The sequence below is a fragment of the Chanodichthys erythropterus genome, chromosome 8 (assembly GCF_024489055.1).
Source record: "Chanodichthys erythropterus isolate Z2021 chromosome 8, ASM2448905v1, whole genome shotgun sequence".
Classification (NCBI taxonomy): Eukaryota; Metazoa; Chordata; class Actinopteri; order Cypriniformes; family Xenocyprididae; genus Chanodichthys; species Chanodichthys erythropterus.
Window position 1 is genome coordinate 19,935,388 of NC_090228.1, and position 13,840 is coordinate 19,949,227.

General features: G+C 36.6%; 1 protein-coding gene across 1 annotated transcript in view; it reads right to left on the reverse strand.

Moving 5' to 3' along the window:
• The window catches only part of LOC137023966 (thyrotropin-releasing hormone-degrading ectoenzyme-like), a 161,844-nt gene that overhangs the window by 18,676 nt on the left and 129,328 nt on the right, over nt 1-13,840 (reverse strand). Inside the window, exons 13-15 of the mRNA XM_067391097.1 lie at nt 6,370-6,517; nt 4,096-4,193; nt 3,768-3,875 (exon numbers count right to left, since the gene is read on the reverse strand). Of these exons, the coding sequence (XP_067247198.1) occupies nt 3,768-3,875; nt 4,096-4,193; nt 6,370-6,517 (354 nt within the window). The remainder of the gene's footprint in view (nt 1-3,767; nt 3,876-4,095; nt 4,194-6,369; nt 6,518-13,840) is intronic.

Below are 13,840 nucleotides of genomic sequence, written 5' to 3' on the forward strand. Positions count from 1 at the left end.
CTAAACAATAACCAGCCTTTTTTTGTTATTTGTTTGTTACAATATTTGTATGATTTTAGCAATAAAATGGCAGCAATTATAACAAATCTGATGTGAATGTGTATCATTAACCACACCTAGTCATATACAAAAGATCAGTAATCATGTTAGTTATTACACTGATTTTATGTCTAAAAATCCTTATAAATTTGTATTTTAATATCGTTGAAATTTAAGTGAGTTGTTAACTCAAAATTAAAAGGAGTGAGAACTAAAAGCTCATACATTGTGTTTGTGCGTGTTTTTGTGACATATCAGGACACAAATTTGTATAATGACCTGGGTATGACATAGGTATTACAAGGAGAGGGTGACTTATGAGGACATTACCCCATGTCCCCATTTTTCAAAAGGCTTATAAATCATACAGAATGATTTTTTTTAGAAAGTACGAAAAATGTGATGGGTATGTTTAGGTGTAGGGTTGGTGTAAGGCAGTGGTTCTCAAACTTTTTTCCCAGTGGGCCGCACAATGGTCCAAGTGCAAGGCTCACGGTCCGCATATAATTTACATATGCCGTCACCAATGCAAACCAATCAGATTTAATGTTATGGTATTAGCAGATAATACTATTATTATACCAAGATGTTGCACATAATAAATAACAAATAAAAACTAACTTACTGACATTAGCTTTACAATAATAATCCGTAATGCTCAATAAACACACAAACTGTATATACATCAGTTGCTATTTAATTCTGTATGACTTTATGACTCTCTTCAACATCATCGCAATAGTCACCAAACAATCACATAAATGCCTTAATAAGCAAATGTTACTCCGCTTTTTTTACAAACAACACTGAGCGCACTGTAGGCTAATTACAATGACGATATCAAGAATTCTGTGATGTCGCAATCCCTCGCGCAGCATCGAATCCGCGAGCGCGCGCAGAGTTGGGCTCATCCAGGCGCGGGTGCGCTGATGCGGTTATTTTACTGATTTAAAATACATCAAACAAACACATCGAATTCATAGATCAGTCTTTTGAAATTGTACGTTTTGCTTCTCAAGTACTTTACTACAGAGCAAACAGGAAGGCTGCCCATCTCGCTCATTAACAGTAGTACACTGATTCTTCCATTCTTCTTACCTTTACTGCTGATGCTGCGACTCTTCTTGTTTGCATGTGTTCCTTCATTTTATCTTCCACATTTAGTTTTTCTCCTTTAATAACAAATTTGACCATTTTGAGGCTTAAATTTACTAAATTAATGGCTACTGTTTGAATTCTTCCTAAGCGCGCACTTGTGTTTCGTTAACTGAGAGATTGCATCATTAGCCTACATTGCCTGATGTCTGAAAATAATAAATGCTCACCAAAATTATTTTATATGACAAATAAAGCATTATAGCTCACTTATATATATATCTTTTTTTAATTCACTTTAAATTAAATTTTAAAACAAAAATAAATTGTATGCTTTTTATTATTATTATTATTATTATTATTATTGTGGTCGGCATATCGCGGGTCGCATTTACATTTGTGCCGGGCCGCAGGTTGAACCATTGCTCCACACCCATTCAAACACTTACTGCGCGTGACATCAAAAGTATATGCTCACTGGATGTCATGGCAACTGAATCACGGAGGAAAACTTTAAATATCTCGCCTTCGCTTTAATTTCGGACCATCTCCAAAAAGACAAAAAATACTAAGCAAATGATTTTGACATGCGTTTATCAAAGTAGGAAATCCAGATTTTTAATCCCTTACACACAATTACTGCTGAAATACGAAATGGAGGCGGGTCCGGATTGAATTCCCTCCGGATCCGGACCGGAGTCCGGACTTTGAGAAGTGCTGGTGTAAGGCGATAGAAAATATGGTTTGTGCAGTATAAAAACCATTACGCCTGTGGAATGTCCCCACAGTTCACAAAAACAAACCTGTGTGTGTGTGTTGTAGTGGCTGGACCAATCAGTCACACAATTATTCATTATATTTAATGAATAATCAGCAACCCCCTTTCCCAACAACAAAAATATGCCAAAGTGTCTGTGACAAGCGCCCAAAAAGGCAGAACAGCACGCCAGCGAGATAAAAATAAATAAATAAATAAATTGTTGAAGGCACAGACCATTGGAAAGACTCATAAGGCCCATAAAAAAGGACTTTTTTCCATTAATTCATAGGCAAACCTTCTATGAATGAACATGTATATTTCCAAGACACTGTGTGTATGATTACTGTATAGTATTATATGGTATTGTATACTGTTTTATGCATGCTTTATGATAGAACCACTAGTTAATGTAACCTCACCCATACCATGTTTGGTTTCTATGAATTTCTATTTTAATTATCTGAATGATCATTTATATGTTAATACCTATGCAGCATAATAATATTATAAGAATGTTTAATAGTTTCTCCATCAACACTCAATTACATATGCAAAACACCTTGCTGGAAGACAAAGGGTCATAAACTTTCCCTCCGAAAGTTTAAGTTACCATTGGCTCACTGACCCCCTGGAGGTGTGACCTTTGTGGAAGTTAAAGGGCACCCTTTCTCTTCTGCTCTTTTCTCTTCCTTCTTCTTCTTCTGGTTGCTGTTCGTGTGAAAAGACTGAGAACATCCAGTCCGAACATGGGACCTTTCCACCAGTGTGTAGCCGGAGGGGCCTCAAGTTACATCTATTGTAACTTCCTCAACAATGTCTGAGTCAGGCTAATATCGCAAGTTCATCATCAATTCTTCATTCAATGTGCAAGAAATTGATTGCAACTTCAACACCATCGACTTACTGAACCATCAAGACTTTCTCCTGAGACTGCATGCGGATGCTTGTTCAATGGCTTAGGCATTGCAATTATCGTACATTTAACTAGCTAAACAGAGGTTTAGTATAAGCTGTAGACCCTTTGTTAACAATGTGCTTTTAAATAAGAAACTGATGGTTCTGTTCAAATGGTTAAATGACACTTTTCTATAGCTTCATTCCCTTGATTCTAGTTCAGATTCATTCACTTCGCTTTCTATTTTACCCTTGTATGCGTGATTGTGTGTATGTGTTTGTTTAGATTATTTGTGTGTTCATGATTGAGTTAAATAAAACTTTTGTCCACATTCAGCACGTCCTGATTTTGCAGAGTTAGATGCTTTCCTGGGTCAACATATTTTGTTGATCCTGGAACAACATTCCTGTCTGAAAATTTAGTCCTAACTATATATACCCTAAACCTAACCCTATCCATAAGTTCCCTAAAATCAGAGGGAAATGATAAGTGAATAGCAATGATCCTGATTGTAAGCCTAAACTTGACATAAACTGTAAACTCGGTTCCTCAAATCTGATTGGTTGATTGCAATGTTGTTCCAGAATCAATGATGTTGATCCAGGAACTTGGCAAAATCAGGTTCTGCACACATTTATGTAAGTTTGATTCTTGTCACTGCATGTAAATCAACGTGACTGATAAACCCTATGTTGTGGAGACAAAAAAATGTCCCCACAAGGATGGTAATACAATAAACTATTGACCTTTTAGTATATATATTTTTGGTTCCCATGAGGAAAACAGCTTATAAATCATACAGAATTATGTTTTCTGAAAATGTAAAAATGCATAATGTTTTCTGTGAGGCTTGTGTTTAGGGTTAGGGGTAGTGGATAGAATACAGTTTGTACAGTATAAAAATAATTATATCTATGGAAAGTCGCCCTAAAATATGGAAACCAGTGTGTGTGTGTGTCACTCTGTAAATTTGCTCACCTGTTCTTGTTGCTGGAAATCCAGTCTGAAATGAGAGACACAGCTTGGCGATGACAGTGTTTGCTTCCAAAACTGCAGGCCAGCATGATCACCTCTCTCTGTAGCTCTCTGAGGAGGAAAGAGGGAAGGATACCAGTAGGGAAGTACAGCAGCAGGAAGTTAAAGATGGAGGAAGAGGAAAATGAAAAATTAAATACATGTCTACTGAGGTCATTCCCATCTCTGAGGTGGAAAATATCTGGCTTACACTTTGCAACTCGTTGTCCTTACTTAGACTACACTTATAACTGTAATATATAATTCAAGAAAGATGAAATTCAAGACTCACTCGGCCTGATAAGCCGCCTGCATGAAGGAGCCGTCAGGGGAAGTGGTTGGCCAGCCCAACTTGTGATACTTTGGTTCCACCTGCCTTAGAACATAGTCCTGATGAACAAAACAAAACAAAAAACAAAGCAAAGAAAAATATTAAAGCAAAACAAAACAACAAAAAGCAAAACCAAACAAAAGTGCAAAACAAAACAAGAGGCAGAAAATGAGTGAGTCATGGTTGCTAAGTTCAGATGAAGATTTACATTTCTCTTGAAATAACAGTATGCAGTACTCATACTTGTACTTTGTAAATGTATAAAGCTCACTCCCAACTACATCCAGACCATTTATGAAAACTAAGCAGCAAAAATGGGTCATTTAGAAATGTTTAAGATTTTATGAATTAGCTGTCAGCTTTAAAACATTGGAATATTTACATATGTAACTGTCTGGTCAAATAATTACACAAGATTTGATGAACAGAAGCTGCTGCCTCGTTTAAAGGGAATGAGAGATCGAAACTGAATATATTGTGTTGTTTTGTATTGATTTTATACAGTATACGTATGTCTGTGGTTCAGGTAAACCCTATGTTCCCAAAAGGTGGCTATATCCAAAATCCTTGTCCTTGTGGGGATATTTTTTGATAAACCATACTTTTTGAAAAGGTAAAAATGCAGAAAGTTTTCTGTAATGGGTAGGTTTAGAGTTAGGGCATAGAATATACAGTTTTTACAGTATAAAAATCATTACATCTATGGAATGTGCCCATAAAACATGGAAACCCAAAGAGTGCGCACGTGTGTGCTTTGACTCGCCATACGGTTGAGGGAAATGTCACAGCAGGTAATGGCATGGCTAATTTAGCATGACTGCTCTCCTTCATGCCCTTTTACTGAGACGAGTGAATGATCACAATTAGACCCTGCTATGCACGATTCAATTCTTAACACACACTTACACGGAGAAAAGCACATAAACACTGGTGCAGCAGTAGAGGACGTTGTTTTCCATGTTGTGGTGGACCATACAGCTGATCAGGTGTGTCTGTCAAGCTTTTACTACAAAAATTTAGTGATATGTACACACACACACACACGTTTGCTTTGCTATCTTAGTGAGGACATTCCATAGGCATAATGGTTTTTATACTGTACCAACTGTACATTTTATCTCCCTACAGAAAAAAGAAAACATTCTGCATTTTTATGTTTAATAAAACATTGTTTAGTATGTTTTTAAAGCTATTTTAAATATGAGGACTCCATGTCATTATACAAATTTATGTCCTCATAAATCACAAAAACGCGCGCAGGTTGAAGGTTGAGACACCTGGTCACATGATTTGAAGGCACCTGACTAATTTGCTCCAGCTGTTTCCTGTCTTGCATTACATGCTAAACATCTGCTCTGTCTCACAGTAACACAATAAAGGAGAGTTGCGGAGAGAAGATGCTATTAAATTCATCACACACTCACTGCTGACACTAAATGGTCGTCCATTACAGAGGAGGGGCAGAAATGACTCATGCGCACTGAGGGATTGTGGGTAGGCGTGTGAGTGCTATTCTGAATAACAAAGTGATAAATGAATATGAATGCAGGTGGACAGGTAAAACAGAAGCTGGAGAAACAGAGAGACCGTCTGACACTGTCATGTTAGGCTGTGTTCAGAATGAAATACTAGCATACTGCACACTGAACAGTAAACACTGCATACTATTTATAAATACAAAAAAAAAAAAAAGAATGGTTATATAGTGCATGTTCTGTAAACAATGATTAGCATTTCTCAGTCTGAGCAAATAATGTATGTAGAAGAAGCAGATAAAAATGACAGTTGATATTGTGCAGGTTTCATTCTTCACACTGGAAATTGGAGATTGAGTCAAGTGCATTGCATTGTGGGAAACACTATTTCACATAGTGTGCCCTTATTATGTATACATGTAGGTCATCTGGTAATTCCACACATGCAGAAAATTTGCATACTCATCACAACATGCATACTGTTTACTGCAGAAATTGCATAAGTAGTATGGTAGTATGCTATTCTAAACATAAGCCAATAAATCACAACCAATGCTGGAGATTTCACTGTTTTTCGTATGTACGAGTTTCTAAAACAGACATTGTGTCTGGAAACATTGTGAACTGTTGTTTTGTATGAGCATCAGAGGAAGTCTGAAGTTCGATCTGTCGAGTCATCTGAGACGTGCTGCTAGATATCTTCTGTGACTTTCTTATTTGCTAGTCAAGGTTAAAATACACCAGACAACAAAAGACTCACGCTGAACAGGCTGTGGTCTTCAGTGCGGTCCAGGAGTTTGTCCAGCTGGTAAAGAGCTCGACTAGCAGCGTGCCAGGGCAGAAACTCAGTCTCCTGAGACAAATATGAGATCATCTGCAGGGGGACGTTTTGGGGCAAATACCCCGCTCTAGAGAGAAGAAAGAGTGGAAGAGGATAACAGCACATTTTAAGCATATTTCCCTTCGGTAGACACATCGTTATCATTTGATTACAAACAGTTCATTTTGTTCATCATCATTCGTTTAGAATAACTGCCAGGCATTGTGCTCTGCGTGGGGAGTCATAATGCGCTGTAAAAAAAAAACAACAAAAAAAAACAGCTTCTCCTGTACGGCTACATTCGTGTTCAATTTGCATAAATCCATAAAACATAAGATCTCTACTAAAACACAGACATGAACATTAACAGCACATATCCACTGTCATGTAGAGGAGCTCATCAAATCCCAGATGTATTTCAGCAGGACCTTGGGCTCTAGTCAAATGAGACTGTGTTTCTAGGCCACACATCGGTGCTTCTCCATTTATTTTTGTTCCATGTTCTCTACCAACTTTCCCTTCAATCTTTTTAGAAGCTCCCACAACTTTCCCATGAGAGCGGAAACAAAGAAAAATTGGCCGATATCCTTAGAGCAAAAACACTAGAGAGACTTTACAAATCAGCAAATGCTTCGTTTTTTTTTTTTTTTTTGCTGTAAGGCTCAGAATAAGAACACTTTAGCAACCACATAACAACGTTCTGGAAACCCAAGCATCATAGCAGTGAGTTTTACACAACACTGTAAGCCTGAATAAGTAGGCAAAACTCAAAATAATTTGAGTAATCAGTTACCTCAAAATTTTTAAGTTAAGAAATGCAAAGTTTAAGTAAGCAGAACTGGCAGATTTTTATGTTGTACTCATACATTTTAATTGTTCTTAAAGGATTAGTTCACTTTCAAATTAAAATTTCCTGATAATTTACTCACCCCCATGTCATCCAAAATGTCCATGTCCTTCTTTCTTCAGTTGAAAAGAAATTAAGGTTTTTGATAAAAACATTCCAGGATTTTTCTCCATATAGTGGACTTCAATGGACCCCAAACGGTTGAAGGTCAAAATTACAGTTTCATTGCAGCTTCCAAACATTCTACTTGATCCCAGATGAGGGATAAGGGTCTTATCTAGAGAAACCATCACTCATTTTCTAAAAAAAAAAAATTAAAAAAATTATACATTTTAACCATAAATGCTCATATTGATGCTCAGTAATACACTGAGCAGTGTCTACATTGCTGGAATTCTAATAGAGAAGATGAAGAAGAGAGCTAGTTCAAGATGAGCATCTATGGTTAAAATGTATACAATTTTAATGAAAAAAAAAAAAAAATGAGTAATGGTTTCTCTAGATAAGACCCGTATTTCTTGTCTGGGATCGCGTAGAACGTTTAGAAGCTGCAATGAAACTGTAATTTTGACCTTCAACCGTTTGGGGTCCATTGAAGTTCACTATATGGAGAAAAATCCTGGAATGTTTTTATCAAAAACCTTAATTTCTTTTCAACTGAAGAAAGAAAGACATAAATATCTTGGATGACATGGGGGTGAGTAAATTATCAGGAAATTTTTATTTGAAAGTGACTAATCCTTTAACTTGAAATGTTTGAGTACACTAATTCATACATTTAACTTAAAATTATAATGCAATCTCAATGTGAACATTTTTATTAATGTAAACATAGCTAGCTAAAACAAGTTAGTTCTGAAAATGCTAACTTGGTAATTTGCTAACATGTTAACAATAGTATAGCATGGTATAGTATAGTTAACAATAGTAACATGGTATAGCACTTGCGGAATGAGTACAACAATACACTCTAAAAAATGCTGGGTTAAAAACAACCCAAGTTGGGTTGAAAATGGACAAACCCAGCGGTTGGGTTTAATGTTTGCCCAACCTGCTGGGTAGTTTTATTTAAACCAACTATTGCTTAAAAATTGCTATATGGCTAGCTTAAAATGAACCCAAAATAGTTGGGAAATTAAAAACCAGATGCAATTAGAGACAACAATAATAGACAAAAGGTGAATGTTTATTAATAAGCTTTAATATTTTATTAATATAAATGTAATAGTTTAATAGTTTATTAATATAAATGTATTAATAAGCAATTTAATAAATGTTTATTGTTCAATAAATATTCATTGAACATTAATAAATGTTAATTTCCAACATACTTTGGGTTCATTTTAATTAAGCAATACAGTAATTTTTAAACAATAGTTGAGTTAAATAAAACTACCCAACAGGTTGGGCAAACATTTAACCCAACTGCTGGGTTAAAACAACCCAATTGCTTAAATTGCCCAACTTGGGTTGTTTTTAACCCAGCAGTTTTTAGAGTGTATAAAGCATTTAACATGCTCTCCAACCAAGCTGCATGCACCTCTTGTCAAGACGGTAACTCTCTAAAAACACACATTAATCTCCCACCACTAAATCTCCCACTTAACATTAACCTTGCACAAAAACATTATATAACACTTAATTTTAGCATTTACTCTCCCTTATGAGTGCCATAGGCATAGCATGCTTGGGAATAGAAATCCCAGTCCAGTTTCAGTTAAACTTAAGTTAGTCTAAATAATAATAATAAAAAAAAGTTAATAAAACTGAAAACACTGAAACAGTTTACTTAAAATATATCAGTTCTGTGAACTTGAAAGAAAAAGAAAGTGCTAAGTACTCATAAAAGTTAATTTGACTGAACTACTTTGTTTAATTTAAGTTTTTCATACTCAAACCAATTAATAATTTTGAGTGTTAGGGTTTACAGTGAAGCAAGCACCACTCAGAAAAAGTAAAATCTAGTTGAGATCATATTTATGTTCCAGCTTAAAGGCCTTACTCTGACTCATAACGCTGGAAATTAATCTTCATTTCTCATAATTTCATGCAGGGCACATAAGCGCTCCAAATCAGAGGTCAGGCGAAAAAGGAAGTGATCAGACTTGAAAACGGACTCATTAAATTCCAGAGGACAGATTCACCCAACACACATTTAATTGGGACATTAATCACAGTTACTCACAGACACCCACTGTTACCCAAGGAGGTTTTTAACATTTCCAGAAAAACTGATTTGCATTAACATTAGCAGGAGACAATTGAGGATGTAGAAACTATTTCAACATCTCCATGGTGAAGTAGCAAATGCATTTAGGATATCAAGCAAAGGTAAATTAATACTGTTTAACTGAGAGGACTTCTAGCTCAAAGTGTTCAAAGAGCTTTGTGTCTAATTAAGATCAGGAACTATGTTCTTCTTCTGTTGAACAGCCTGTTAATATATTCTAAAAGGAAGGAGAGTCATCAAATTGGATATTAGTGTAATATCTTAGCTCTGTGATATTTAAACGCATCCAAAATATTCATAAAATGAGCAAAAGCTAAAATGTTAAAGTCAGGAATAATTGACATTCAGTGCAAACCCAAATCTGAGTAGCTGTTAACCTCGGGCATGCATTAATTTCTGATTATTAAACAGTTTTAAGGGAAAAAAATTTAGTTTTTACAATGATTAACAGATGTATATGTGCCATTGATTGCATCCTAGGTGTCGTTAACCAGTTTCAAGCATTAAACCGTGGTCTAATGAGCAATAATTGTATTTAAACAAACAGTTAATCAGTCTATAATGATGCCAAGGCACTTGAAACACTCATCGGTTGTCATTCTTTCACACTGATTACATGGAAACATTCAATGTATATTCTTAGGATTGATATGCACACAAGACATGAAGGATGCAGTTTTGAGTCAAGATCTTCACATTAATTACATTGCATGTGCATTAATTATGTTGTGTTTCCAATTTAGCTTCAGTGCTTAAAGACACAGTAGAACAAGATATTAAAGTATGTATAAAATATTAAAGTACATTGAGTGTGGCTCTTCTTCAGAGGGAAAATAAGGAATTTAAAAACATTGCTTCATAATACTGTCATTTATATTTAGAGACACTTCCATTATTACCACATTTCGACAGCAGCGACTGGAATAAGGCCATTTAGCTGATCCTTTCCGTAAAAAACTTCCTTTTTCTATTATTCAGGAGAAATATTCATTAAAAATAAAAGAAAACAGCATGACCATAAAAATAACATGAGGCACTGACGTTTTCCCTACTGTTGGCAAGCACAGTAGTGAATGAGCTGATCACTCTCATGCTTTTGGGATGTGAAAACACACACACCTACTCACACACACAAACGACACTGAAATAACATAATAGTCTCAGAAATAAATCATTAACTTCTAAATTGGCCTGTAATTGTAGCTCATTTAGACGGAGCTTGAGCAGAGCATTTCAAGCAGGAGTCAAATTAAAGCTCACTCTGTACACACACAAAAAAAAAATATTGTGTCAAAGGAAAAGAATATGGAAAAGTAACCAAAATAGTCTCCTGGCATTGTTCTTTAAATCTTTCTCACTGTTATGTGAGATTGTGTTGTATGACAGAAACGTCAACAGGTGTTGAGATGTTTCACAAGTGCCACAAAACAACCTTCTGTCTTTATGGCAACAACATGTTAATGATGCTCGGGTTAGGAACAGATCAGCGTTTCTAAGGAAGTTCAAAACGCTATGTGTAGCTGGTGATCACAGTAATGACTGTTAACAGCAACTGTTAATTGCTTAAAAATTTACCGAAGCATATACAGATATCTGGGGCCGTATTCACAAAACATCTTAAGGCTAAAAGTAGTTCCTAACTTGCCGATTTAGGAGAAACCTTTAAAAATAATGGGCACATGTCAGTCCTCCTTTTAGGACTCCTAAATGTTTGCACAAATAGTGTTTCACAAAGCATTTTAGCACTAAAACCAGCTGCTAAATCTGTGAAAAGTTAGGGGTAGTTAGGGGACTCCCACTGTAAGTCACTAAGACCAAATCACAAACGATACTAAAATGGCTGTTGCTGGCAATCCGTCTCAGAAATCTGCACAAAGACACTGTATGCATTGAGGCAATAGGCGATCCTTGTCGAATTTAGAGATTTCAATCTGCGATGACATGACAAAGTTTCATTTATGTACAGGCAAAATGTATTGAATGATGGAGAATAAAACAATGCTGTCAAGTTGAAATTAATATCCTATTGTTGCCGCCAATAGGCTTGTGGGCAGCTCGCCGAGTTCGAATTCCGGCTCGTGAGTCTTTCCCGATCCTGTGCTGTCCTAGGTGAGGCTCCGAGCTTGCAATTTAGCCCAAAACCAGAGTAGTCCCACATATCCTGGGAATTGAAAACAGCTGAGAGTGAGGAGTCGGTGTGGCGGAGAGATGCAGAAAAAAGTCAAGGTGAGTCGGTTGTGTATACATGCCTCGATCCTCTTGAGCTGATTAGATAGACCACTTGAATGTGCTCCTCCCAAACTTTGTTTATAAAACATGATTTGTCGCTTGAATTCTGCAATCTCTCGAGATGCAGACATGTAAGAGGCTGGCAATTAGCTGAACATATACTTGTTTAATTACACTAAGTGACACTAAGCCTACATTTGAACCGTCTTCTAACCATAAAACTTTATTTGATTATGGCAACATTTTTATTTTAAAATCTTTATATAAATATATCAACTTTTTTATTTTAAAATCTTTATTTGAATATGGCAACATAATACCTCGTTCTACAATATTTCTATGAATATATCACTGACAGAGACCCCCTCCCCTCTCAGCCAATCACTGTGGGCATAGCTAGTAAGCGTGTTGACATCATCCGTAGCAACGAGGTCAACCTCGAGGTCAAGCCATGTCATGTCAATGGGTCTCATTCATGAAACACGAGCAGAACGAATTTTTGTGTAAATCGAGTGTAAAGTGGTTCTGGCGTAAATTTTCGGATTCATTAAAATGTTCGTATTTTCCAAATGTTAGTTGGTACGAAAGAAATCTACACCTGCTCCCAGCCACGCGTAAATAGTGCGTTTAACATCCGAACGTTTTGCTCATTAACAAGGCTGCATTTTAATTCACCATAATAAGGTACATATTTACACAGCATTTTGAAAAAATATTATATATAGTAATTACATACGTTTTTTTCTTTTTACTTTTATTGTGAGAGCCAGTAATAGCGTCTGCAAACGGAGCAATTTAATCAAATAATTTATTGATTTCAATACGGCTGGGCAAACTAATGGCCCCTTAATTGTTATGGAAATTGTTTCCTATAAAATGGCCAAAATCCTTCATTTGGTGTCATAATATGATGCCCATATATAGTTGTCAGTCGGATTTAATGGGCAGGATTTATGGTAATTGAGAATGAACGTGCACGCGCGTCCCATTTACGACTGATTGGAATTCATTAACACACACACACATTTCACTATCACTTCTGACGTTTACGAAGTATTTGTGAATCAGGAGAAGAGTTTTCGGGAAGGTCTCTTTACGTGCAAATCACTCACATATTTACTCGTATATTTACGAATGTTTCATGAATGAGACCCAATGTGTAGAACCTAAGACTATAGAATAACAAAAGATGCGTCACTCCTATTATTATGAATGGGAGAAAGTGCAATGCGCAATATGGTGAAATAAGTCCCGCCTTCTAAGGGTGCTTTCACATTAGCACTTTTGGTGCGCACCCGGGTTCGATTGACGTCAGAGTTCGGTACGTTTGGATGATGTGAACACGGTCTTCTGAACTTGGGTGCGCACCCGCGAACCGTACCCGAGTCCGCTTAAAAAAGGTGGTCTGGGGTGCGGTTCAAGTGAACTCCGGTACGGTTTGCTTCTGATATGAATGCAAACGTACCAAATTGCGGAAGTGAACCGCTATTAATGCCGTATTATTTGATAAATATGTGTGTTTGTGTGTGTTTAACTCACTTTCCCAACGAGCGTGACTGACGTGATGCAAGAGTAGCGTAGCCTTTCTTATTTCTGCTCGTCTTCTGTACTACAGTCGCAGGCAAGTGTCGTTATGAACAAAACCAACGGTTCAAAAACAAAAATATGTAAGTGAGGAGAGCAACATTATGCATTTTGCCGCCTTCTCCTGCGCCGTCGTTACTAAGCAATGGAGTAAACAGCTGCTGGTTTGATGACGCAAACGAACCGCGGGTCGGACCCAAATAGAGTGCCCCAGGGATGACGCGTTTTTGTAGGCAAAACCCGGAAGCGGGTTAGCATTTTAGGACTTCCGGTTCCAACGCTGTAAAGTCTATGGGTTTTTTGAATGGGTTTTTGTTAAATCGCCTGAAATAAGGTCTGTGGTTAACAAAGCCTCTAAATACTTTCACGTTTTGATCTATGACATAAAACACACCAGTTATAACCCACTTGTGATTTTTTAAACTTTTACTGTGTCTTAAATTCGGCGGTTGCTAACAAATTGCTAAAAGGGACTACTTCCTTTGGCGGGGACTTTAGACGTCATCATGACAAACAGGACA